General features: G+C 38.9%; 1 protein-coding gene and 1 non-coding gene across 2 annotated transcripts in view; both read right to left on the bottom strand.

Moving 5' to 3' along the window:
• The window catches only part of EPG5 (ectopic P-granules 5 autophagy tethering factor), a 94110-nt gene that overhangs the window by 24565 nt on the left and 41808 nt on the right, over positions 1-27737 (bottom strand). Inside the window, exons 17-30 of the mRNA XM_090285570.1 lie at positions 27159-27299; positions 25910-26054; positions 25488-25685; positions 25009-25119; positions 23738-23860; positions 22773-22939; positions 21714-21935; positions 19989-20112; positions 17015-17159; positions 13344-13515; positions 12086-12248; positions 8031-8173; positions 3521-3677; positions 643-837 (exon numbers count right to left, since the gene is read on the bottom strand). Coding sequence (XP_090141696.1) covers positions 643-837; positions 3521-3677; positions 8031-8173; positions 12086-12248; positions 13344-13515; positions 17015-17159; positions 19989-20112; positions 21714-21935; positions 22773-22939; positions 23738-23860; positions 25009-25119; positions 25488-25685; positions 25910-26054; positions 27159-27299 — 2206 coding nt within the window. The remainder of the gene's footprint in view (positions 1-642; positions 838-3520; positions 3678-8030; positions 8174-12085; positions 12249-13343; positions 13516-17014; positions 17160-19988; positions 20113-21713; positions 21936-22772; positions 22940-23737; positions 23861-25008; positions 25120-25487; positions 25686-25909; positions 26055-27158; positions 27300-27737) is intronic.
• Positions 26901-27007, bottom strand: LOC150002609 (U6 spliceosomal RNA). The gene has a single exon (XR_016512913.1). It is a non-coding gene; the product is annotated as a U6 spliceosomal RNA (small nuclear RNA).

Below are 27737 nucleotides of genomic sequence, written 5' to 3'. Positions count from 1 at the left end.
GTCACCTATCTCAATTAATAAAAATTCAGGGTGCTGAGATCACCTTCCAGAATCCGAAACTCTACATGTTCTCCCCCAATTAGACTGAGATCAGTCCTGGCCCTAAAAAATAGGTTTTATGGCTCATGTCAGAGAAATACAATGGAAGACAAAATAGCTAAGGCTCTAAATTTCCCAACTCATTAAATAAATTCATTGCCTTGGTCTGAGTCAACATTCTACTTGGAATGAGGACAAAGGCAATTTGTTTAGATCTGGCTTTTTCTAAATATGAGAGACTTGGACATACTACAACTCATATATCAAACACAATTTAGGCATCAATTCAGGATACATTCAAAAGAAGGATGTACTAAGTTACTATTATGAATATTCCAAAACCGTACTAAGTTTTTAAAGAGGGTTTGGGAGCTAGGTCCTTTTCACAGCAGCATAAGACTGTCCTACACAACACCACGCACCCCCCCACAAGAGGAAGCTGTGGGACTTGGATGCTTAAAGGTCATGCTAAATGGGAAAAGGGCCTGTGAGCCTACGGTCTGCCTGGAATCAGGACTCCAGAGGACCTTGGTATCTACAAACTGGAAAACAAGCATACTTTCTACATTTCAGTGATAACATCAGGATTGGATCACACCTCACCTTAGTTAGCAACATGAAAATCATGTCACTGTTGTCCTCACTAAGAAACTTCACCACTTTCTCATACAGCTGTATGAACTCTGCTGGCGTAGCATTGGGAGTAAAGAAGGGAGACAGAAGAGAGCAGAGTCTTCTGTTCTTCAGAATGGTCTCAAGTACTTTTTTGCATTCTGATTTAGTACCACTGATAAACACCTTGAAAGAATAAAAGAGAAAAATCTCATCAATTCTCCACTCCCCAGTCTTTATTTAAGCAACCAAGTTTTAAGGGGTAGTATATAAGGCAAACAGAATTTTTTCTAAATGAAAACATAAAACAATCAAAAGAAATCTAAAATCAATAAAGGTAAACCTATCACTTCCAACGTAAGTAATAGTAAAAATTTGCAATGTGCCTACCAAATGATCCTGCATTACGTCAAAAAAAAAAAAACCTTCTAGGTTATAGATTTTAAAACTTTCAAAAAGCTAACTTTTTACAATTAATGTATAATCATAATAACATCACACTGTTTTAACTTGGTTCTAATGTTTAAAAGTACTAGAACGTATGTGGCCCTGACTGGTGTGGCTCAGTGAGTTGGGTGTCGTCCCACAGACCATGGTCACCAGTTCAGTTCCCAGTCAGGGCACATGCTTGGGTTAAGGGCCAGGTCCCCAGTTGGGGGCATGAGGGAGGCAACTAATTGATCTCTCATCGATGTTTCTCTCCCTCTCTTTTTCCCTCCCTTCCCCTCTCTCTAAAAATAAATAAGCAAAATCTTTTTAAAAAATAATTTAAAAATAAATAAAAGTACTAGAATGTGTGAATATTTAAATAATCTCTGGGTGAAGAAGGCTTTGATAAACTTGGCCACAGGCAGAAATAATAAAAGACAAGACTGAAAGATTTGAATTGACAAAAATTTTAACTTCCATAAGGAAGTTAAAGGAGTACATAAAATTAAAGAAAAATGATGAAGTAAAAAATTAATTTATAACAAGAATTGCTCTTTGAAAGCAATAAAAAAACAAGACACTATCCAACAGAAAATGTGCAAAGGACAATAACTAGCAAATCACCAAAAAGGTATAAATGGCTAGAACACACGAAAAGTCATGCAACTTAATAAATAATTAAAGAAATGTAACTTCAAATAATTAGTAAAGTACCACTTCCCTATTAGATTAGCAAACTTAAAAGAATGATCACTCGTACTGTAGGTTATGATATGAAGAATAATAAATTCAAACCCAGCAATGACAGTGTAAATAGGTACAAGCTTCCCTGGAGGGCAGTGTGACAATATACGTCAAATGCAATCTTACCAGAAATTATACTAGGAAAAAAAAGTCCAAGTTCACAAAAAGATGTGTAAGATTATTTATCTCAAGGTTACTCTAACAAAACAAATAAACCATGTAAATATCCATTCAGAGGGTACTATCTCAATACATTGCAATATATATCTGTACCATAGAACACTACATATTAAATACCATGTTAGAAACAGACGCATAGATACAGAGAACAAACTGAGGGTTGCCAGATGGAAAGAGGGGTTGGGGGATTGGGTGAAAAAAATGGAGGGATTAAGAAGTACAAATTGGTAATTACAAAGCAGTCATGGGAATATAAAGTACAGCACAGGGAATATAGTCAATAATACAGTAATAACTATGTGTGGTGCCAGGTGGGTACTTTAATTATCATAATTTATGTAATTCATAATTTATGTAATTATCTAACCACTATGTTGTACACCTGAAACTAATATAAAATATTAAATGTCAACCGTAATTGGAAAAATAAAAAAAAAAATAATACCACACTATATATAAGTCTGTATTTACTAACACAGAATAATGTCTAAAAAATGTGTTTCAATGAAAGAAAAGCAAGTTACAAAATAGAACGTGTGGCTTTTGAGTGTGTATTTGTATCTATTCATCTACTTATTTATATGTAGGGATAAAATATCATTGTCATATATACACATACATACACTAATATACACCCATACCACAAGACAAACTATAATGAAATGTGAGCTGTGTAACCATTATCTCCAGTTAGTTAGAATTCTGAAAATCTTTCCTTTTCATTTTTACACTGTCTGCATTGCTTATAACAAATTAGCAGACATTAATTTTATAATCAGGAAAAAATTTTTCATCTATTTAATGTCTTCTCAGCAATCACCTCCTTACAAGTATCCAAAAAATAAGTACTCATCAAATGAATTTAGGTGACAGTACGTGGTTACTTATTGTTTACATATTTTCCAACATGTGGCTTTTTTGTTTTATGGCACATTTCATAAATCTATATGGATACATTGCCTTTGCTCTTGTTAAATATCCTTATTTTAACAGTAAGTCAAGTAAATAAATAAATGGTGACTGAGAACAGCAACTGGGAGGTGGCAGAGCTTCGAATGTTGAGTCAGGAGATCCAGGACCCAGTCTCAGCTCCAGGGCTCACCAGCTGTACTCTTTAGACAAGTCACTAATCTTTTAAGAGCCCAGTTTTCTCATTTTTGAAATAGGAATGATATTAATCACAGAAAATCACTGTGAGGATGAAATAAAATAATAAACCAGAAAGCATTTTATAAACAACAAGAGCTTCACTGATGTTACAGGTAACATCACCAACAGCATACGACAGAATCTGATGTCTCCCCGGAGGCTTCCAAATATGAATAATCTCTTGTATGAGAAGCAGAATTCTATATCAACAATTCTAATCACATCTTTAGAAGCCAACAACTCAAAGTGGCTTCTGACTTACGTAAGACTCTGAACCTACAATATAAACTTAAAGTCACATATCTAGTGAGACTACTGCAGGGACTTATTGTAGCTGAAAAAGGCTAACAACACAGATTAACCTTACCTGTCCCAAAATCTCAATGCATGAAGTAAAGAACTGCCTTGTGGGAGGATGGCGCTGGGTCTCATCGCTGACATAATCCACAACAGTAAAGAAGAGGCTAATGCCAACCTTCTGAACCCCAGGGGAAGGCTGCAACTTGTAGGCATTCACTAAGGCCCTGTAGGGAAATAGGTAAGAAGTGGTCTACAGTATGAGAATCCAGACTCACCAGTGTTTGGGTGATACTCCACCTTTCTAAGGCAATATTCTTTTTTTTTTGTTTTGTTTTGTTTTGTTTTTCAATTACAGTTGTCCCCTTTTCCCCTAATTTCTCTCCCCCACCCACCCCACCCCCCATCCCGCAATCATATCCCTCCCCGCTGTCCATGTCCATGAGTCCTTCACGCAGGTTCTTTGACTAAACCCTTCCCTTACTTATCCCCCTTCTCTCCCTCTCCCCTCCCCCCTATTGACTGCTATTCTGCTCTTTGTTCTATTTAGTTCCTTTGTTTGTGTTGTTCTTTCGTTTCCTGTATTAGGTGATATCATATGGTATTTTTCTTTCCTTGCCTGGCTTATTTCACTAAGCATAATTCTCTCTAGTTCCATCCATGCTGTTGCAAATGGCAGGAGTTCCTTCTTTCTTTCTGCTACATAGTATTCCATTGTGTAAATGTAGCACAGTTTTTTGATCCACTCATCTATAGATGGGCACTTAGGTTGTTTCCAGCACTTGGCTATTGTAAACAGTGCTGCAATGAACACAGGGGTGCATAGGTTCTTTTGAATTGATGTTTCAAGATTCTTCGGGTATAATCCTAGTAGTGGAGTCGCTGGTTCAAAAGGCAGTTCCATTTTTAATCTTTTGAGGTAATTCCATACTGTTCTCCATAGTGGCTGCACCAGTCTGCATTCCCACCAACAGTGCAGTAGGGTTCCCGTTTCTCCACATCCTCGCCAGTACTTGTTGCTTGTTGATTTGTTGATGATGGCCATTCTGACAGGTGTAAGGTGGTATCTCATTGTGGTTTTTATTTGCATCTCCCTGATGGCTAATGATGTTGAGCATTTTTTCATGTGTCTATGGACCTTCTGTATGTCCTCTTCGGAGAAGTGTTTGTTCAGGTCCTTTGCCCATTTTTTAATTGGGTTGTTTGTTTTCTTGATGTTGAGTCGTTTCAGCTCTTTATATATTTTGGAAATCAGTCCCCTTTCTGTGATGTCATTGGCAAATATGTTTTCCCATATGGTTGGTTTCCTTTTCATCTTGCTGATGTTTTCTTTTGCTGAGCAGAAACTCTTTAGTTTGATGTAATCCCATTTATTTATTTTTTCCTTTATTTCTCTTGCTTTAGGAGATGTATCCGTGAAGAGATTGTTACGTGAGATAGCTGATATTTTCTTGCCTATGTTTTCCTCTAGGACTTTTATGGTGTCACGGCTTACATTTAAGTCTTTGATCCATCTTGAGTTTATTCTCATGTGTGGTGTAAGTTGTTGGTCTCTATCCAGTTCTCCCAGCACCATTTGTTAAAGAGGCTCTTCTCACTCCATTTTATGTTCCTTCCTCCTTTATCAAATATTAGTTGACCATAGAGGCCTGGGTTTATTTCTGGACTCTCTATTCTGTTCCACTGATCTATATGTCTGTTCTTATGCCAGTACCAGACTGTTCTGATTACAGTGGCTTTGTAGTATTGTTTGATATCTGGTGTTGTGATTCCTCCTGCTGTGTTCTTCTGTCTCAAGATTGCTTTTGCTATTCGGGGTCTTTTTTGGTTCCATATGAATTTATGGAGTATTTGTTCTAGGTCTGTGAAATATGTCATTGGTATTTTAATAGGGATTGCATTGAATCTGTAAATTGCTTTGGGTAGTATGGCCATTTTGATGATGTTGATTCTTCCCATCCAAGAACATGGTATTTGCTTCCATTTATTTGTTTCTTCTTTAATTTCTTTCTTCATTGTTATGTAATTTTCAGAGTACAGGTCTTTTATCTCTTTGGTTAAGTTTACTCCTAGGTACTTTATTTTTCTTGTTGCTATAGTAAATGGTATTTTCTTTTTTGTCTCAGTCTCTGCTATTTTATTGTTGGTGTACAGAAATGCCTTAGATTTCTGTATATTTATTTTGTACCCTGCGATTTTGCCAAATTCACTTATTATATCGAGCAGTCTTTTAGTGGAGTTTATAGGATTTTCTAGGTATACTATCATGTCATCTGCATATAATGAAAGTTTTACTTCCTCTCTCCCAATTTGGATGCCTTTTATTTCTTTTTCTTGTCTGATTGCTGTGGCTAGGACTTCCAACACTATGTTGAAAAGGAGTGGAGAGAGTGGACAACCTTTTCTAGTTCCTCAGTTCAGGGGGAATGCTTTCAGTTTTTGTTCATTGAGTATGATGTTGGCCTCAGGCTTCTCATATATAGCCTTAATTATGTTAAGGTATGCTCCCTCTATTCCCATTTTGCTGAGGGTTTTCATCATAAATGGGTGTTGTACTTTATCAAATGCTTTTTCTGCATCTATTGATATGATCATGTGATTTTTGTCTTTCATTCTGTTTAGGTGATGTATTATATTTATTGATTTGCGAATATTAAACCATCCTTGCATCCCTGGAATGAAGCCCACTTGATCGTGTGTATGATCTTTTTGATGCATTGCTGGATCCTGTTTGCCAATATTTTATTGAGGATTTTAGCATCGATGTTCATCAGTGATATTGGTCTGTAGTTTTCTTTCTTTGTTGCGTCTTGACCTGGTTTGGGGATTAGGATAATGCTGGCTTCATAGAAAGAGTTTGGGATTCTCCCCTCTTCTTGGATTTTTTGGAACAGTTTGAGGAGGATAGGAGTTAGTTCTTCCCTGAATGTTTTGTAGAATTCGCCTGTGAAGCCATCTGGTCCAGGGCTTTTGTGTGCAGGGAGATTTTGGATTACTGTTTCAATTTCCTTTTTTGTTATTGGTTTGTTGAGACTTTCCACTTCTTCTTGATTCAGTTTTGGAAGGTTGTATGTTTCTAGAAATTTGTCCATTTGTTCTAGATTGTCAAATTTCTTGTCATACAGTTGTCTGAAGTAATTTCTAACTATCTTTTGTATTTCTGAGGTATCAGTCGTGATTTCTCCTCTTTCATTTCTGATTTTATTTGGGTCTTCTCTGTTTTTTTCTTGATTAGACTGGCTAGAGGCTTGTCGATTTTGTTGATTTTTTCGAAGAACCAGCTCCTAGTTTTGTTGATCTTTTGGATTGTTTGTTTAGTCTCTATGTCATTTAGTTCTGCTCTGATCTTGATGATTTCATTCCTTCTTCTTGCCCTAGGCTTTGTTTGTTGTTGTTGTTCTAGTTCTTGTAGCATTATGGTTAGGTTTTTTATTTGAGATTCTTCTATCCTTTTCAGATATGCCTGTATTGCTATGAACTTCCCTCTCAGGACTGCTTTTGCTGTGTCCCACAGGTTTTGGGTTGTTGTGTGCAATATTCTTAAAGAGTGCTCAGAGTCACTTTAGAAATATTTTATGGGTTATCTTCCAACTTGACCCAACACCTTTTCAATACACAAAAATGATTTTATGCCCTCCTGGAGAACAAGAATCAGCTGTATTATCAGGGCTAATTAAAACATTCTTACCCTTGTTAAATTTTTTCACATTTCATATGTAATTCATAATTTAATTTCATGTATTTTATATAACACATTTTTAAAAACAAGAACTCTGACTTCTCTAAATTTTAAAATCCAAACAGTGACTTAGGTTGAGGATAAAGGTTTTTGTATAGAATCAACTTCTTGTTCACCTTCTCTCCTCCCTCCTTCCCAGGCCCCCCACTCCACCCCACAGAAAGACTCAGCGGCACCCCCCACAGCACCGTCCCAAATCTATGCTGGTATTAGTTGCTGGTTCTAGAATGTGGAGTCACTGTAAAGTAAAAGGCAGAGTCAACTCCCCACTCCCAAATCATGTCCTGGTAGCTTTGGGAAGAAGGAGGATGGTGAGAATAAGCCAGAACCTCCAAAAGAAAAACACAATAGCCTAATGCAAGTTGACAACTATACCTGAGCGCCCTAATTCCCCTGAGCAAATCCACTGTAAACTATGCACTATAATCTGAGTTGACAATGACGACTTCCTAAATAAATGTGACTCTGATATAAAACTTCAGCACTAACTCTCTCCATGACTGAATTTCAATGTATTGTATCATCTCTCATTTCAGGGGTCTGCACACTTACTTTACAAAGGACCAGATAATAATTATTTTATGCCTTATGGGCCTTAAGTTGTTACAACTACTCAATTCTGCCACTGCAGCATAAAAGCATAGACATTAATAAATGGGCATCGTTGTATTTCAATAAAACTTTATTTATAAAAATAGGAGGCAGGGCAGATTTGGTCCAAAGGCCACAGTTTGCCAATGCCTGTGCTAATTTAATTAGTGGGTGTCCAGCGGGTGTAGCAGCATGATTTGTATCAATAATAACAAAGGAGTATTTTAAAGAAGAATGCCCTCAAACTTACGTAATCAAGTTTTCCGCATGCACAGCAGCTTCCACAATATTAAGTGGTGGTGGTGTAGTAGCTTCTGCTTGCAACTGCTTCACTTCTTTCCGCAGAACATGAAGCTGTTGGCTTACTGCTTCATTCTTATGCATACCTTCAAACTGACAAAAATTAAAGTGGTCAACAGACATTTTGCCCTGACATGTTCCTAAAGCAGATATTTTATTACATATATATGTATTACATACATATGATGATAATACTATTATTACAATTAACATAATAACTCAAAACTCTTGGTTGAACTTGACAGACACGGGAAAAAAATCATCAAAGAACTATTCAGGACTATCAGGTTTCTTCATCAAGACTCACACTTGAATTAGTTTATCATTAGTTCAGACTCGTCTGTAGGATATGTTCTATGTCACTTATGTTTTGATTCCCCAATCCCCATCAATAAAATGACTCAATGTCTTCCACCACTGAGGCTTTCCTGAAGCACATCAAGCCCCTCCTCTGCTGACCATGTGCCCCTCTGTTCTCCCAACCAGAGAGCACATATAATTCAACTCGAAACACAGACTGTGCATCTCACATGCACCCAGAATAAAAAAGGAGGACAAAGATGCTGTTACTAAAACATCTGCCATTTTGAAAGGAAAATAAAAGACATATAAAGCGAACAACAAAATAAGATAAATATAAAGTCCCTAAATCAGCTGCATGCCTAGGAAAGAGCAATTGACTAATTCAGTGGTTCTTGAAAGCTGATTTAGATAAAATTTTTATTGGTATTTAGTAAGGAAGTACAAAAGAAGGAGAATTTAAGCTTTTCAAAACAAAACCTAAATTTATCTCAATTTAAAAGACTATCCTTTAAGATTATGCCTGTCCTACTTGAAGGGATACCATCTAATTAACTGATGGTGACCTCTATAATAACTGCTTTGTTTGTGCATTTTTATTGTCCTTTTTTGGATATGGGTTGATGCAGAAAATATCCTAAGCCCAGGCTGCAACACAAATACAGAACCAAAGTAGGAGATGTGGGGGACAGGAGGACAGGACACTGAAGCGGAGCCCAGGCAGGCTGATTGGGGGCAGGCACAGGGCTGAAGGGTGCAGTACAGTGAGATGGGGAGAGGGGCCCTCTCTCAGAGGCCTTTAAAGCAAACTAGGGAGCCTGAACTTATCTTTCAGGAATGGAGAGAGTGCTGAAAAGATCAGAACACTGAGAAGGCAGTTGTTTTAAATTCTACATTCTCCTTAGATGGTTTTCCACAATCACGTGGGGGAGCAGCAGGGACTACCTTTTCCTTCATATGGACTTCCTAAACCAGTCTTTAGCCACCACTACAATGGTAACAGGTATCCTTTGTGAATAATATAAATACTTAATTCACAAACTTATTTAATAGAGGTTCTTATGTCCCTGTCAGGGGACATAAACTCCAAATCAAAAGCTCCTGAAAGGCAAATGGTCCTGTTTGTGTTGCTTTACACAGCACCCAGCACAGCTCCGACAAGACACCGAACACCGACTTTTTAAGATCATAATGGTAACTTTCTTCTGTAAAATGCACTACTATTGTGGTAAAAATCTTTACAAAACTTATTATTTTAAAGAAAAAATAGGATGTTAGTATGAGTCAAAAGCCATGAATGTGACTATCCACTAAGATATAATATTAACAATAATTACTTTAGTTTTTACTATTGGAGAAATGAAAGATACAAAATTAAATTACTTCCACTAAACCACATACTGAATCAATACAAAGATTAAATCTCAAATCTTTCAAATAACAGGCCAGTGTTTAATAGCTTAAAATGTAATTAGGAATATATGCAGTCAGCTCTTTTGCCCAATATGTCACCAATTACAATTAGACTGGGTCTTTGAGGGCCACAGCCCTTGACTGGCCTGGAGAGGAAAAGGAGAATCTAAGAAAAGGAAGGAAGACAGTGAGAATGAAGGGAAGTGGAAAGACTGAGGACAAGAGAAAAATAACAGAGGTTGGCTTGACTGGGAAATGCAGCTACAAGATCAAATCCACTTTGTTGACTGCCATCCCATGTTGTAGAAACTCCTAATGCTGAATAAAAGAAAAGCAACTAGCATAAGAAAGTTTAGACACTCTCCCAAAATTATCACTATTTCCCAGTCTTCTTATTTTGTTCACTGTGCCAACCACTATTGAAAGTTTTCTTTTCTTCCTAGAACGAGGGTGAGAGAGATTGAATGACTACCTGCTCATAATTACAAGAAGTCGTGGACAATAGAACAAAGCAGCACGGTGGAAGCCCCGCCTCTTGAGTCACTTAAAGTAGACAAAGAAATTTAAAAGTAGTACACAGCTGGTCCTTCAGTAAGTTTTCACAAAAATGTGAAACCCTCAGTGGGTCTTTTCCATCTTTCATTTCTAGGAATGAACAAATTTTTCACATGACAATAAATCAATTCCCAATCCTGCAAACATGCCCCACAAGGAACAACACAAGGAACCCTATTATAAATCACCCCATTTCCTCAGGGAATATCACTTCTATTAGGAGAGACAACCACAGAAGAAGCACGTCTCAATTCCCATAAAATATATTTGGCTTTTGTATACCCCAAAAAAGTTCACACACTTGCAGAAAGCTGGAAATTTCCAGGGCATTCCCTCCCAGAAAAATTTTAACAAGCAATAAAATATTTTAATGATATAATTTAAAATATTCACAAATTAGTCATTAAAATTATATTAAAACACATTTATGTATTTTAATTTTAAAATTTATATTTAAAATATAAACATTTCCCATGAAGTTGATTTTTAAAATGGATCCAATCCATGAATTCTCTACTCACTGGTCACAATCTGGGTTGAATTTCCTAACAAATAAGTTATTTTATCAGAAATAAATTGTGAAGGTAATGAAAAATACAAATATAAAAGTTATTTCTGAGAAGACATTTTAGAGAAAACAGTCACCCAAGGAGACTGATTAAGAATACATTAGAACTGTTAAAATGGGGCTTAGCACAAAAAGAGGAGAAATTTTTGAAAGACAACCAAGAGTCAGTAAAATAAATTTTTCCTAATTTCTAAAAGCTAACCAAAAAGAGGTTCTATTTTTGTGCAAATGTAGTCCGGCAACAGGTAGGCCTCTCTCTGAGCATCTCTCCTGGGAGCTGCAGTGATGGAGGCGCACGGGCTCTGCAACCAGACTGCCGGGGCCTTCCTGGGTTGCCTCCTCACTGGCTGGGCCACACCTTGGATATGTTATTTAACCTCTCTGTGCCTCTATTTCTTCATCTGGAAAATGCAGATAATAAAAGCACCCTCTTATAGGGTTGTGGTGAAGATAAAAATAAGTTCTGTAAAGTGTTGAGAGGGTGCCTGGCATGAAGCAAATGCTATGATATGCTGGCCAAAGCTAAACTTCCATTTAGAATTCCTCCAAAGTCACAGACCCAACTTAATTTTATTTTTCAACTCAAAAAGGTGACTCTAGAGGCAGTTCAATTTTTAATCTCTCCTTTTGCCTGTTGGCAGGCTCCACCCAGCTGATCTGCCTTCCCCAGGTCCTTCCCATGTTTGTCTTCAGTGCCCCACCCCACTGTCCTCTGCACAGCCAGTGCTCCCAAGTGATCGTCCTTTCCAGTGTGAACTCCAGCCTTCCCAACATGGATGCCTGCGGCCACTTCCAAAACCAACTTGAAATAGACTGATATGGCCAGCCATTGACCACTAGATAAAGTCACGCTGACTCCATTCCCACACTTCTTCCAACTGAATTCAAACTATCATTACCAAAATCTATTAAGAATCAGTTTAAGCCCCCTCCCCTCAAAATCTTCTCAATGATCCTACCTTTCTCTGAATTTCTGTTTTATTGGACATATCAGTTCTTACAGAAACAGGTGATTAGCTGTGTGTGTCTTCACTCCCCTAAAAACTATTAAATGTTTTTCGACATAGATCACCTGCTCCATAATTCTATCAGTCTTCCTCAATGATATGCCAGTCATTAGGGTCTCAAATAAAATTCTCTGAATTACAAAGAATTGTAAACAGACTTACCTGGACTGTTATAACTGCTGCTCCTTGGCATTTCTTACCACTACTGCCTCTGCACTCCAAATGCAGTGTGGTCTGCTCTTCCCGATTGGCATACTGTCTGGGCATTGTGTCCAACAGCTCACTATCCAGGGCAACCTGCTGGGATTCCCGAAGAGCAGCCGTTCTGAAAAACATCATCCGGAAGTAAAAGAAAGTCTTAGGAAAGGTCTCATGATAAGTGATAAAGGTTCCCAGTTACCCCCAGCCTGCATTAGAGCACAGCAGTTCCATAGTAAGAAGACCAAGGGTGTATGTGCCAAGATTTAACCCAAATCCTTTCCCTGGAACTCATGCTAACCAGAAAGTTAAACAAAGAAGAAGTGGGACAACTTTTTAGCCAGAAATAAAGCTCCATTTAGAATCTGTGTTATATCAGCAATGCTTTTTAAATGGACCCTTAAATGTCAGGAACAAATGAGAATTCATCCTAATTTAACTATCCTAAAGGGGTTCTCTTACTTGTAAGCAGCACTGATTTCTTAGATATTAGCAACTCAAACAAAATTGTCAAAAATGGAAAAAGTTAATTGTTTACATGGGAGTCAATACTTTTCTAACTGTAGTTATTTTGACATGTAGGCCAGCACATACATACATATGCATATGTGTTGTGTGTACACACAAAGCATACAATAAATACCTGGACCAAAAACAGCAAGGAAAAAAGGGCCAATAAGAGACTTGATTCCCATGGGACTTGCCAAATAAGACTCTTTTACTCTATAAAATATATTTACTACACATACGCTCCTTCTCACAAGATGGCAAGCAAGAACCAAAACCTTAAACAGTTGATCTCTCGTACACTCAGAACATTAAATGATTTTCCTACACTTCAATCAAGTGCCTGTGCCAAATTTTAAAATATAGAGAACAAAGCAGTGACAAAACAAAGTAAATCTCATTTCATGCCCTTTAAACACAATCTTTCCATTATCAGAACTGTCTCCTTGGGAGAAGCATGAGAAACACTTAGTTGGCACTCAGAAATGCCGCACAAGAAACATGTAAAAATTTGTAGTCCATTAAAGTGTCACATAATTTCAATGGGAAATTAAAGGACATGTCACAGCTTGGTTAACTAAGTAACTGTCTGGACCAGTCTCATCCAACTTTCCTCACGGTGAGAATGCGGGTGAGGAAGCCCTTCCAGGTATTAAGTCGCCCGGGCTGTCAAGGCAGCAAGCACGAAGTGTGAGCGGGGGTCTCACGGTCTCACCTGGCCTGCTGCTGCAACAGATTCAGGTCTGTGCGCACCAGCTGGGTGGTGTCCTTCTGACTCAGGAGCACAGCAGACGAAATAACTGGCACAGGAGGCCTCACTGGGTGCAGGACCAGGGGAGGCTGGGGAGCCTCGTGCTTCCGCAAGTTACTTAAAACCCTCTCTTTAGCTGAAAGAAAATAAAGTCATGTTTACTGAGTAATGGCTACTACAAGTGGTAACGTACTAAGTGGGTGCAAAGCCTGGCCTGTTACCTTCATAAAAAATGCTGGAGATCTACAGAACAGATACTTTAGAGGTCTAAATGAATAAAGTCATGATCTTTTATCACTTACACGCTTTGAGAGAGCTCCCACTGGCCTAATAATATTCTACCAGGGGCTGGTAGATCAGGAGCATGGGGTGTTATTAAATAGAATTCCTACCCTCGAAAAGTCTTAATGATGGTTAAAGCTCATGATCTTAAAGTATTACCCTAGATACCTTGCATGGTGTACTAGGTATTTGGACTTACACTAGCATGAAGGAAATCTAGTGAACAGTTCAAGTAAGCTTGGGAAAGACGGTAGCTACCACCAGACAATGGGCTGGGGAATGGAGCAGGAAGCCCGGTTATAAGGTTACTGCAATCACCCAGATAAAATTCATAGGAAAGGCAGAAAAAGGAATGAGCATTATGCAATACAGCTAAGTGAAAAGTATTAAATTAGGCCATAGTTTAGACAAGAAGGCTGAAAGTAGTAGAGTTAAAATGAATAAAGACATGAACACAAACTGCTACATGTTTATATAGTCATACAGTCATTCATTCAACAATTTACTAATTTATTTACTCAATAAATGATTTATGGAGTCCAAATAAGAAATCAGGTGCCATATTAAAAAAAAAAAAAAAAAGGTAAATCTGTATCATCCAACTTTGCACTACCCTTGCATATGATCTCATACTGGCCAATCCATTTTAATTTTTACATTTCTACACTTAGTACAGAGCAGAACACAGGAGATGTCCACTATATCCTATCTTCCTTCCTTCTATCTTAACTGCACTACACACATACCACACAGCAGGTGGGAGCTGAGGAACAGGAAAAGCTGCCACACACCTGATTCTTTTCAGTAGTATGATAACGGGGGACAAGAGAGGTCAAGGGAGTTTCAAATCAGTAAGCCAAGTCAACAAGTATTTAATGGACTATTATGAATTTCTGATTTCATTCCAAATGTAGCATTCAATTTTCTATTCTTGTTAATCAAAATCCAAGAAAATTTAATAGCCATGACTTTATTACTTGGCATAAGAAGACTTGTATTGTTTGTGCCCCAAGCAAATGGAATTTAACATTCCAAACAGGGCAAGTACAAGATCGTCCCTTACAGCTGGGGTTTTTCCACTAGAACTACCACTTCTTGAACAGAAGGTAACGAAGTTGGATATTCATCACTGGATAAGATTTCTGGCTATGTTTAGGTTTGTTTCATACAACTTTTTCAAAATTAGTATCACTTACCATGGGGAAAAAAGAAAATTCAAGGATATTTTAAGTGCAAAATAAAAGACAGAAAAAAATAAATTCATTTTTAACTATAAATACCACTCTGGACCACATGTGACAAAAATTTTGAAGACAACAAAACAACTTTAATTCAAGGAAAAGAAACTGGTGTCACAAGTGTGCACTATCCTGTGAAGTACTGCTAAAATTAACGCTACCACCACAACCACAAGTTCCTTCATTTGATGTAATCATCATCTAACCTGCTATCATCCAAGAAAAACCTGAAGCTTCTTATTTTAAAAATCTAGGTCTTCATTTTATTTAAAATGTCACCCTGTACTGATCATCAGAAACAAGAGGTAGGAAATTAAGTGATGAAGAACAGGGTCTCTGGAACAAGACAGCTCTACCACTTACCAGCTTTGGGACTTGGGCAAGTTACCTAATTACCTTATACCTCTCAGGTTCATTATTTACTCAATGGGGATAAATCTCAAGAGGGTTGTTAGGAGCACTGAATTAATACATATAAAGTACTAGGGCAGAGCCTAGAACAAACTGAAGGCTTAATAAATTAGTAGCTTTACTCTGGAGAAAATAATCAGCTTTTTAGGGCAATGATAAGGTGATGTCAAAGCACTACAAGTGGGAAGACATGATCAGAAGTATTCAACAGCTTGCAGAGCTATAAACATACGAGTATTTCTTCATCTCATTTGACAAACTTTCAGGAATAAAAATGAGACTCGATATAGCAGGGCTGAGGATGGTTTTTATACCTTCTCCTATATACTTTTCTATATTGTTTAATTTTTTTTTCAATGAACACATATAACTTTTATAATTAGAGGGAAAATTATTATTATTTCAGGGAAGAAAGACATTGGAAAGAAAAATTTTAAAGCCTTAGTTGAGACTGTTCAGCACCTTCATTTTACAGACTAGTGGACAAAAGCCAAGACAGGTTCCTATTCTTCTCTGATTACACAACTAACTAGTTGGTTAGCAGGAGCGCTGGACCAAGGTCTTTTTGCCTTTCTCTGAATCAGTTCAGTGGTCTATTATGCTACATATTACAGTATTTTGTTCAATAATTACATTCATTATTGTATGTCCTACATTTTAACTATATATTTAGTAATTAAAAGTGTGACCCCCCAAATATTGTTTTGTTACTTTTATTGTAAGACATGTCATCAGCTTTCCAGATTAAATGAATCTCTGTGGCCTGGCACGGGAAAACTGCTAATTTATAAAATTGTTTTTCTAGAAAAATGTACTGTGAGAAACAACAAACTTAGAAATTTGAGGAATATGATCCAAGAATTCCAGAGGAAAAGTTTATAAAAGAAGACTTCTGAATTTTAAAACTGTAAACCCAAAATAATGAAATTTAAAGTTGCACTTTACACACTGATATCAATCAAAATATCTTTTAAAGCATTACAAAGAAAATGAACCAAAAACATCTTTAGTCTCTTTCCAGTCTCCTTTTCAGGTAAGTAGACCCATGTGTCCAAGTTTGGACCAATGGGATGTAATTACATAGTCTGTAAGCAGCTGCTTAAGAGTCCTTAAAGAAGGAGACTCCCCTCCCTGTTGAGTAAAATGGTAATGTGACCATAATCTTAAGCAGCCACTTTGGACCATAAGTGAGTGTCACGTGTGAAAACAGTGGGGCAGCCAGATAGGAGAAGCAGGGGTTCTTGAAGGCTAATAGGTCATGAAGCTACTGCTCTGAAATGCCTACATATTCCCTTTACATGAGAACAATTTGACTCATGGACATGGACAATGGGGAGGGATATGATTGCGGGAGAGGGGGTGGGTTGGGTGGGGGAGAGAAATTGGGAGAAAAGGGGACAACTGTAATTGAAAAACCAAAAAAAAAAAAAATAAATAAATAAATAAATAAATAAGTAAATAAATAAATAAAAATAAAAATAAATTAATTAATTAAATCTTTATCTTATTTAAGTCATTAAAATTTTGTAATTTTCTATTACTCATAGTCTAACCTAAAAGTGGTAGACAAGTTAACTATGAACTCTCAATAAAGCAATTCTTACTGAAGGCATACACTGTGTACACCTTAACCCTTAGTGGCTCTGATTCACTCACTCATTCATTCATTCATTCATTCAAAGGGCTGATGCTCCTATGTCTCACCTGAAAAAGGATCAGTGAAGTCCAGCTGCACTGACAAACTGCAGACTGCAGAATGGGATTCAAGCTTGGTCTGTGTCCACAGACCAATGGTTTCCTGAAATTCATAATGTATGCGCTCCATGTTTAAATATTCCATCCACAGATCCTAGAATGAAACCACAGGACATTAACTTTCACAGGTATGTTCACATATAAAACTATATATTTAACTATAAAGTGAACCAGTAACTTGGAACACAAGGTGGTCCATTTCAAGTTCTCCGGCACTAGGATGAATCGCATTTAAAATTAATACTCTAACAATCTTAGCAAGAATCTCAAGACTTCTGAATATGTACCATGATCAGAAAAATATGATTTTAATAGCTCTACTAAATGTATATTTATAAATTATGCACACATGTTACTGAGCTAAATTATAAGACATAGGTAAATAACAGAAATTTTACAGAGAAAAATAAACACATTGAAAATAATTGAATCTGGACTAAATCAAACCTTCTGTCCCACTAACAATTTACAGGAATATAGGGGACAGAAAAACATATTAAACTACATCACAAAGATAGAGTAAGCAATATCTATACCGTGGGGAAACTGTATGGACAAACTACCCAAGTTCTTCAACAAATAAATTGCAAGGGAACAGAAGTGCTCAGGGGAGTGCCCTGACCAGTGTGGCTCAGTTGGCTGGAGTGTCATCCTGTAAACCAAAAGGTCGCAAGTTGGATTCTTGGTCAGGGTATATGCCAAGGTTGAGGGTTCGGTCCCTGGTTGGGGAAAGTACAAGAGGCAACTGATCGGTGTTGCTTCTCACATTCATGTTTCTCTCTCCTTCTCTCTCTTTCTCTCTCCAAGCATGTCCTCTGGTGAGGATTTAAAAAAAGGGGGGGGGGTAGGATAAGGGGAGGACTTATAGATTAAACAGACTTATAAGAGCTATGAACCATTCACAAAATGCAGATTCTGACTCAAACTAAAAAATAAATAAAAACAAACTTTTATGACATTTATGAGACAATTAGAAATTTGAACACTGACTAATAGATTTTAATATCTTCTTATTAATGTTTTTTCAGATGTAAATGCTATTGGGTTAATCCTCATCATTTTTTTTCATCAGCAAAAAGGACTCAAGGAAAAAGAAAGGGCTGCAACCCAGTGAACGCAAACATGGCACACCAGGTGCACACTTTTTATCCTCATCTTTTAACACGTTTATGCATCAAATGCTCCTAAGATTAGCTCCAAGATAACATGGTGGAGAACATGCATGAACTACAGATGAAACTAGGCACACGATACATGGTTTGGGGGAGAACAGGTGTACATGTCCATTATACTATTCTGTTTTCTGTATGACTACATTTTTTCATGGTAAAAGGTGAAATAAGTAAATAAAATGAGAAAAAAGTAGGATTTCTAGTTATCTCTTCCCACACTCCAGTGAGCTGTCTTGCATATTCTATGTAATTTACTTTGGTGATCCTGGTTCCTAGATGCACCCAACTGTTTCAGGTGCTACCAGGCCCTCCTGCTGTGCATACACGTCTCCTTTAAGTGGGGTCACTATGTCACCTTGTCTGCCTTTGTGCTAAGTAACTGTTGGCAGAGGCAAACAAATTAGAAAAGAATCCTGAGAATCAGCGATGAGTAAGCAAAGATGCCTCAGAAAACACAAAGACAAAAAAACTGAACTTGAATTACAGATCCAAAATAGGAGCTGTAAAATCAAATGGCAAGGAAAAACTTAAGAAAAACAAAGCAATTAATTCTGTAGAAGCTGGGAGCCAAGATAAATATCAAAGAACCAAAAAAGCTATGATTCATTTTTTAAAAGATTTTATCTATCTATCTATCTATCTATCTATCTATCTATCTATCTATCTGAGAGAGTAAGAGAAGGAGAAGAGCGGGAGAGAAACCACACTGTGTCAGAGAAACATCAATCGGTTGTCTTTCACACACATCCCAACCAGGGATCATCCTGCAACCCAGGTATGTGCCCTGACCAGGAATCAAACCAGTGACCTTTGGCTTTGCAGGATAACGCTCAACCATCTAAGCTACGCCAGTCAGGGTTATATGATTAATTTTTTAAAATACTGACCAAGTACCTACACATGCAAAACCTTGGATAAGGCCTTGGTGTGTGGAGTATAAAGAAATGAGTATGAAGCCCTGGCTGCTGTGGCTCAGTGGATTGAGTGTCGGCCTGCGAGCCAAGTGTCACTGGTTCGATTCCCAGTCAGGGCACATTACTAGGTTGCATGTCAGGTCCCCAGTAGGGGGTGTGAGTGAGAGGCAACCACACAGTGATGTTTCTCTCCCTCTCTTTCTCCTTTCCCCTCTCTCTAAAAATAAAATAAATAAACAAACAAATAAATAAATAAATTATTTTTTTTTAAAAAAAACAAGATTAAGAATGGAATTGCAAGTCCGTTTCTAAAAAAAAAATGAGTATGGAACTTCACTCAAGACTTCGAGATACTAAGATCACTTATTTATTTTTCCTATTACTCTGGCTCTACACTCGCAGCCTTATTTCTCTGTGCCTTAAATGTTACCATCTCTCAGATTTTCGCCTTCTCAATATAAATGGTCTAATACCATTAGACCCCCATTTCCTACACTGCCTCATTCCTGAATTCTATACCTGTATATCCCCTCCCCTCCAACTCTTTGACAGAGGTTCTCTCTGAAGCCCCTCTGGCAACCGACGAATGTTTTTCTCACATCAATGTTTCTTTCCCTCCCTTCCCCTCTCTCCAAAAATAAATAAATAAGACTTTTTTTTTTTTTTTTTTTAGGAAATATCTTTTTAATACAATCACTTAAATACTAAAAATCCACCAAAACAATGACCATTCAAGCAAGCCACTTCCATATCAGTAAGTGGTTTTACCAATGGATTATGAATGTGACCAATTCAAATTCCAGTCAGATGTGCTAAAAGAGATACTGCCAGTCTCACCTGCTGGTTCTGCATCACTTTGGCTAGCCTGTGGGTGTCATAATGCTTTGGTAGAGAGGGGATATAGGTATCTCCTTTTTGAAAATTCTCATCTTCTAGCCATAATATATATACATTGAAGAGCCTAAAAGAAAAAAAGACATAATTATATAAAATATAAAAAGATGTGCAATGAAGTTTCTTACATCTCTAGAAACAATGGCACCACAACAATAAAAGAAAGCACATAACACAGAAAATGTTTCCAACAACCACCCTCCCAAAAAGCTCTTGAGCCAAGAAGGGAGAAAGGTCACAGATAACTAAAATATGATGCAGTAATTGCTAAAAGGTGTGAAGAAAGGGCTCTGTGAACTCTATTATTAATGTTGGATTAAATACAGTACACAGGAAAAAAAAAAGACCTGTTCTTTCCTGAGCAATCCAGTCACATGAACCTTGGTGCTTTAAAAAGTTTAAGTAACATTCACATAAATACACTTCCTGTCTTTCAGATAAAACAGTAAAAGCCATTTTCAACTTATGCATTGGCACAACCTGCCAACTTTACACTCAATGACATCTCCTGAAGGAGTCACAAACAGAACTCACAACATGTTTGCACCCTGTTCCCATGAAGAAGAAATAAAACAAAGACAGGTTAAAAAGTGAAAGAAAAATAAATCTTAATTTTCCAGTAAAAACTTTTTAAAAAATTGAATGATGTTTCCTTTGTTTTTATTTTGGTTTGTTCTTACAAAGAACACAGTCCATTTAGCTAAAAATCACCGTTATTTCAAGCAGCTGTTTGCAATAAAAAGTACTAAGAGTAGTGTCTCCAGCACACGAATGACTGGGTGGGGAACTGGGTGGAGGTGACGTGACCTGGCTTTGCTCAATGAAGTGGAAAATTACCTCCTTTATGACTCTGAGCTACTCTGTGTAGGAAGACAGAGGGGAGCAGGGGTCTGAAGCTCTTAAAGAGAAGAGGCTGGTATGGATCTCTCTTCCAGCTTCTGATTCGATTAGATGGACAATTTACCAACATGCCAAGGGAACGGGGATTTAAGAGGAGCAGGAGGGAATAACAAAGACTTCCCTGGCTGATCTAAATGCTCAAAGATAAAGTCTTCCCACTGGGTAAGCCGGTTAAAAGTCTTATTACAAAGTCTTATTTATAAGACTAATCTGGTTTATAACAAACTTATAAGTGAAAGGTAAAAAATGTGAAAGGGACCCAAACTTACTTCAGAGTTCTTAACCTTCTGGGGATGCCAATATTGTGCCCAATTTTATAAGCAGTTTTGGGAGATTACTAGATCCCATCCCACCCCAGGTGAAGCCCGAAGTCCTGCAGACGGGCTATGAACTCCCACTTAAAAGAACCCTGACATGCTCATTTCTTTCTTTTAGAAAACTACCCTACCAAGCTTCACTAGCTGTTCACCTGCTACAACCAATTGTTTTTTATTTGTTTCTGTTTTTACATAAAAAAGGACATCAGCCTCTGGTTTAAGATCTTTCACTCAGGCTCCAGTTACTCAACAGAGGCATTTCCTAATTGCTGACTCATTTCCCACAAGGAACATAAAGATAAACACTGCAAGATGTAAACTTACAGTCAAAACTGCCTTCCACAGACAGTCTAACAAGAGAATAGCATCTAGTAGTTTATAACACAGATAACTGCCCCCGCACAGTACCTGTGCCGCAAACAACGTAAATGGCTAAATAACCTCGGGCTACCTCACGAGCTCCTGGTGCAGTTCGGGTGAAGTCAGGTAACCAGGGGTGCCGGTCTGGCTCGCTGGTGGCCCTTCACTGCCCTCTGCTGGAATGCGGAGGGCCTTGCTCGCAGCGTGGTGGAAATCAGCCACCTCAGTCAGGCGCCTCTTCATTTCTTTCAACAAATTGGTATGAGCTGCGCTTTGGAAAAACCTTCTTCCCATACAACCATCTACGGGTAACCTTACAAAACACAAGCACAGATCACAACAAGATCAATACAAGGTGTTCTCCCCATGTGACACAGAGTCACAATTAACAAGTCAATTTACTATTGCTGAATATATAGTGCGTTAAATTAATACATACTATTTCTACCATAATGGTTATTATGAGGTTCCAACAAGGTGATATAACAAAAAGTTGTTTTTTTAAAAAAAGGAAATGCTGTGCAAATTCAAGATATTACCACCACCTAGAGGTACAGAATAGATTAAAAATAGTCTTTGCTCTTGAAGAACTTGCAATCTGGTAGAAGTTGTGAAGAATTAACATTTATATGTTTGAAGGGGGTGAGTTAAGGAAGTGAGAGGGTAAGCTAGGAACTGAGCTGGAGCTGGAGATCAATGGTTGATAACAGTAAACAGTCCCAGCTGGCCACAGTCTCTTCATAGCCAGTGCAAATGTTGGACGCCCCCAGGTACAGTCCAAGGGCTGCCAGACATGGCAAGGCAATTGTCCACACTTGCATGACATCGCAAGTCTCCTTGAGTGAGCCCCATGATGGTCACACAAGCAGCCTGTTCTTGGCAGTTTTTCTCCCTTTGCATTTTCAGAGGTTCTATGCTCAAACCCTGCCAGGCTCCAGGGTGTTGTCTTCACCACATTGGGTATGGGGGATGGTAAAGAGAGGGCTGTCACAAGATACCCTGAACTCAAAAAAAGTCTAGTCTAATAAATGTGAAACAGGAAGGGAGACTCCTAGCCAGAGAATGAAGCTAACTCACCTGCCACAGAACAGCAGAGCAGAGCTAAGGCAGGAAGGACTCACAGAAACTTACAACTACAATGGTTACCTACCCATATTGCGGTCCTGGGCGGTGAAGGTACAGGAGGAAGAACTTCTGCCAGATGAGCGGCAGAAGAGGATGATCAGAAGGTGTGACAAGAGCCTGGTGGGCCCAACGATAAATCAGCAGCCTCTGGAGAGACGGGACGATGGGGAGCTTCAACTGGGCCTGGGCTTTCTACAGGAGACGGGGGGGTTTGAGCAACCATGAAATGAACCCAATTGCAAAGTCTGCTCTTTCTAAATGATCCAAAACTTATTTCTCCACTCCACTAGCTAATACTTCAGCCTCCTTGTTAGCAAGAGATAAGGGGTAGCTTTTATTCTGCCCAATAATTTCAAAGATACCAGAATTGGAAAGGGTCTTAATTGTCTAATCTCATGTCCTGCCTTGACATGCCTTTACATCCTTTGCATGTAAAACACTACAGTGCAAGAAGTAGGCTATGAAAACCAAAAGCACAATTTACTGTCAAATTTTATCAATCTCATGATAAATTCCTTGACAGGCTCTGAAATCCCAAAGTAAAGGGGACCCTAAAAGAGAAGGTCCTTAATTCTAAGGCCTTATTCCAGTCTTTCTCACACCTTAGTGAGCCTAAGGATAGGCTAGGGAGTTTTTAAAAATAAATCCCTGGTCCTATTCCAGACTCAGAAACTCAGAATCTCATAAGTCAGGGGTCCGATAATCTGATTTTTAACAATCTCTACACTGGAAACCGCTTTAAGACAATCGGAATCTCCTTCACGCATTCAATGAACACACCCCTCAATGATTAGGTTATGACTCTCAATGTTAAATGAAATTTGGGAAGAAGTATACACTTCAAGTATACAATTTTCAGCACTGGTTTAGTTATGTGCTTTCCGCACATTCACAACAGAAGGAAACAGGCATTCAAATGCTACAGGTGAGCCTATCAGCACCCAAGTATAAACTGCCTTTCCCACTCAAATGCAGAACCGCTGTTTGCACCTTCAGAGCTTGGTCGGGAGTGAAAGAAGGGTTTACAACTAACTCCCCTTCAACAACTCTTCGGAGCTGAGAGTCTTCTTCAAAGATGGATTCCATGTTCAGGATGGTCCACGCAAACCAGACCTACAGTGACAGCAGGTAAAAGGGAGAGTAATCAGCAACTCCCTCGGACAAATAAACCATAGCCTGGTGTTCCTACTTTTCTATCACAGATCTCAATCAACAAATATTTAGGGTTCCTAAAATTGAACACAGTTTTCATACCAATCTATATTCTTAGTACAGATATATAGTCGGATAAAATAGATCACTAAAAAAAAATGTTAAACTCTTTAGTAAAAGAGGATGTTTGTTCACTCAACAGTGTTTAGTGGGCAGGTTCTGTATGCACGGGGGACAGGAAAAAGGTCCAGAAACAGCTCTGCCCTTAAGAAGTTTTCCATCTACTGGGAGACAAAACTAATATATATAAGTAACCAAATGTGAAGTGAGCAGTGGTGACTACTGAATCAAAGACAAAGTGCTGTGTGAAGACACAGGAGAGAGGGCAGGATCAGGAAGGCTCTGCATAGAGACTGGAGGCGGAGAAATGCCTGGTAAGACAATCAGCTAGGCAAAGGCGAAGATGTGCACAGGTAACAGCAAGGAGTCGGCTTCAGCTAGATCAGAGGAGGTATAAGCAGGAGGTAAGACTGTGGCAGGAGGTTGAAGGATGTTACTACTGGTTTAAGTGATGAAACGGACATAATTCAACCCAGAAGTCTGAGGTGGTAATAATGATGAAAATAATATGCTGATGATGATAATGACAACGATAATTAATAGCCAATACCTAATAAGCTCTATATGCTAAGCACTGTTCTAATGTTTTACATGTCAGTGCAATCATTATCCCCTTTTGACAGTTGAGGGAACGGGGGACAGAGAGGTAAGCAAGCTGCCCAAGGCACAGCGTTAGCAAACGGCAGAACCCTCTGGCTCCAGTGTCCACTCTGAACCACCACTCAGCCATGGGGCTGGGCAGGCGATGCCATCGGGCAGACCGGTTCTGATCAGGAGCTGTTAAACCCTTCAACCTCAGTTAAATCCTCTGTAAAACAGAAATAGCAGCAGTGCAACCTCAGCAGAGGGCTATGGTGAGGATGAAATTAAAAAGTATTCTCCCAGTGAGTGCTATATAAATGCCGCTTGTGTTAGGCTAGTAATAGTGCCAGTAAGGATAACATTTAATGTCCACTGAGATAACAAATAGTCCTGAGAGGGTTTCCTACCTGAGTGGGCATGGCCAAGCCCTCCACGAAGGAAGGAGTGATGTTGCCTGCCACGATCCAGCTCACCAAGGAAGAGAGCAGACTCCGGTCACAGTGGTAACCCAAAGCATTCTACACCGGGCAGAGGATGTGGAGCAGAGAGAGGAGGCGTTGAAAAAAACCTCATCAATGACCTTTTCAGAACTATCAGCAACTATCTTACTACAACCTGGTAAGACACTGATTTCAATAATTAGTCCACCAGCTTTGCCAAACGCGGCAGTGTATTAGAGACAAATGTAACGGAAGGGGGAAGCAGATACCCCTTCGGCTTTATGGGGATCTGACCTGATGGACTGTGGTCACTGAGATAAGACACCATTACAGCAAGCTTATTCAGTGACCACAGAGTAGTGCCGAGAATGGTGTATTTGGGAGAAGCGTCTTAGAAGGCTACTATCTAGCCAAGGACTGAAAGATAAATTCTCTAACGGGTTTACCTTATGTTGCTGGTAGAGTAATTTCTGCACACAGTCCTCCTGCATCAGCTGAAAAGCTGTTTTACACAAGTGATCCATAAGGAAGAGGATGGGTGGTTCTCGATACCAAAGATGTTGGCTTATTAGAGCCTGAACCCAAAACTCCAATACGGCAATGGGGCCCACTTCGTTGGGCTGAGTGCTTACAGATATATGGGCCTGTGGAGAAAGGGCTCAGGTGAGGTGAAAGGCAATAACCAACCGCCCATTTTTAAAACACTAACAAAATAGTATATACCTCCACTCCCAAACCCATATCAGATGACTTTCTTAGCTAAAAGTTCTGTACCAAGTGCTCCAAAATGACCAGCACACGGACGTGCTGGGGTGTTTGATTGGGAAGCGGGGAGAGGGTGTGTTTAGGGATTTACTAGGGCCCTGACCTGGATCATGCTGTTGAGAAGTCTCACGTTGTCCCCATGGCTGGCCCCAGTCAGATGCTGTGCCACCTTGTGAGTGACCTGCTGCGTGACACCCTGAGGGACACCACTGTCCAAGTGCAGGAACAGAAGGAGGTGTGACAAAAACCTGCCAACACACAGGACACCACATTTTATCTTCCAACCAAAGTCAACAGAATTTCCAGATGCTAATTCCTTATGAGAAAATGGAAAAGTATCAGAGTGGTCCCATTTTCAGACCAAAGCTCTATTTAAAGATTCTGATAAATCTTCAGGAATTTCAAAGAAGAAAGTTTTCCAATTTCACGTGTGTTAAAAGAAACTCTATCAACATGGTGAAGTATAGTGAACAGACTCAAGACACACAAACACGTGCAAATTAAAGAGCACCCGAGGAAAAGCACCCAAAAGTGCCCTGGTAACACTCTATACTCCCCACTTCCACTAACAAAAGCAGAGATGTTTATAAAATCATTCCACAATCTTTTTTGGGGTGTCTACTTCACACAGGTATCATATGGGACACTTTGGGGGATAGCCCCACAATGAGAGCATGGCAGTGTCCCCAGTTCCTGGCGGGCACTGGGCTCCTTCCTCAAAGGACACTTCCCGACTCCTCTCGCCATCTAAAATACATCTAAACCATTAACCTCTCTCACAGAAACCTGCTGATTTCCTTCATGGTCCTTAAAACAAGTAACTACATTCTTTTTTTTTTTTCTTCATTTTTTTTTTTTTTTTATTTTGGTTTTTCAATTACAGTTATCCCCTTTTCCCCCAATTTCTCTCCCCCACCCAACCCACCCCCTCTCCCGCAATCATATCCCTCCCCGCTGTCCATGTCCATGAGTCCTTCATACAGGCTCTTTAATTAAACCCTTCCCTTACTTATCCCCCTTCTCTCCCTCTCCTCTCCCCCCTATTGACTGCTATTCTGCTCTTTGTTCTATTTAGTTCCTTTGTTTGTGTTGTTAAAAATATGGAACGCTTCATGAATTTGCATGTCATCCTTGCGCAGGGGCCATGCTAATCTTCTCTGTATCGTTCCAATTTTAGTATATGTGCTGCCGAAGCGAGCACAAAACGAGTAACTACATCCTGAGGCTGGAATAGCATCCTGTGTGTCCGAGGGCAACGTCGGGCTTGGTTTGCTCACCATGGTACAGGTGGTGGCAGCACACAGACACCAGAGGCAGAGGCATTTGTACCTACTGGGCTGTTCTCTACTTACTGCTCATTCTTTAGAAGGTAATACTGGCAAGGGTAGAACAAAGGCAGAATCTTATCCAGGACATGGACCACCGTTCTCAAATGCCTCGACTGGACCAGAATTCCCAACAGTGGGATGCCTTCCGCACAGAACTTCTCAATGCTACGGAACAAGAAAAGGGCAATGAGCATGCAAGGTACCCAGTTCATAAAATGATGTTCTTCCAATGAGCTGCCAGCCTTACATGCTACCAGGATTATCTTAGGTCTCCAGCACATTCTTGCATAACCAAACTTCACACAGAAAAATTAGAATCAAAACTCTGGAAATACAAAGGAACTTGAAAGTTCATCTATATTTTCATTTTATAGATGAGAAAGGTGAAGTATCATGCCCAAATTCACATAATTTCCTAGTATAGTGTCAAAATGCAAACCCAGCTTTGAAAATGTCTAGTCCAGAGCACTTGCTGCTACCCTATTTTGTTTCTTAAATTGTGCTTCTTCTAAAAGTCAGAAGGCTCTCATTGTCTGCTAGTCCCCCAAGGTATTTGCAGCAAAGAGAAGACTCAAAAGTGAACTCCATCTGACAGTATACTCT

The sequence above is a fragment of the Furipterus horrens genome, unplaced genomic scaffold (genome assembly GCF_987537825.1).
Source record: "Furipterus horrens unplaced genomic scaffold, mFurHor1.1.pri manual_scaffold_8, whole genome shotgun sequence".
NCBI lineage: Eukaryota > Metazoa > Chordata > Mammalia > Chiroptera > Furipteridae > Furipterus > Furipterus horrens.
This window is presented reverse-complemented; position numbering and strand designations above follow the sequence as displayed.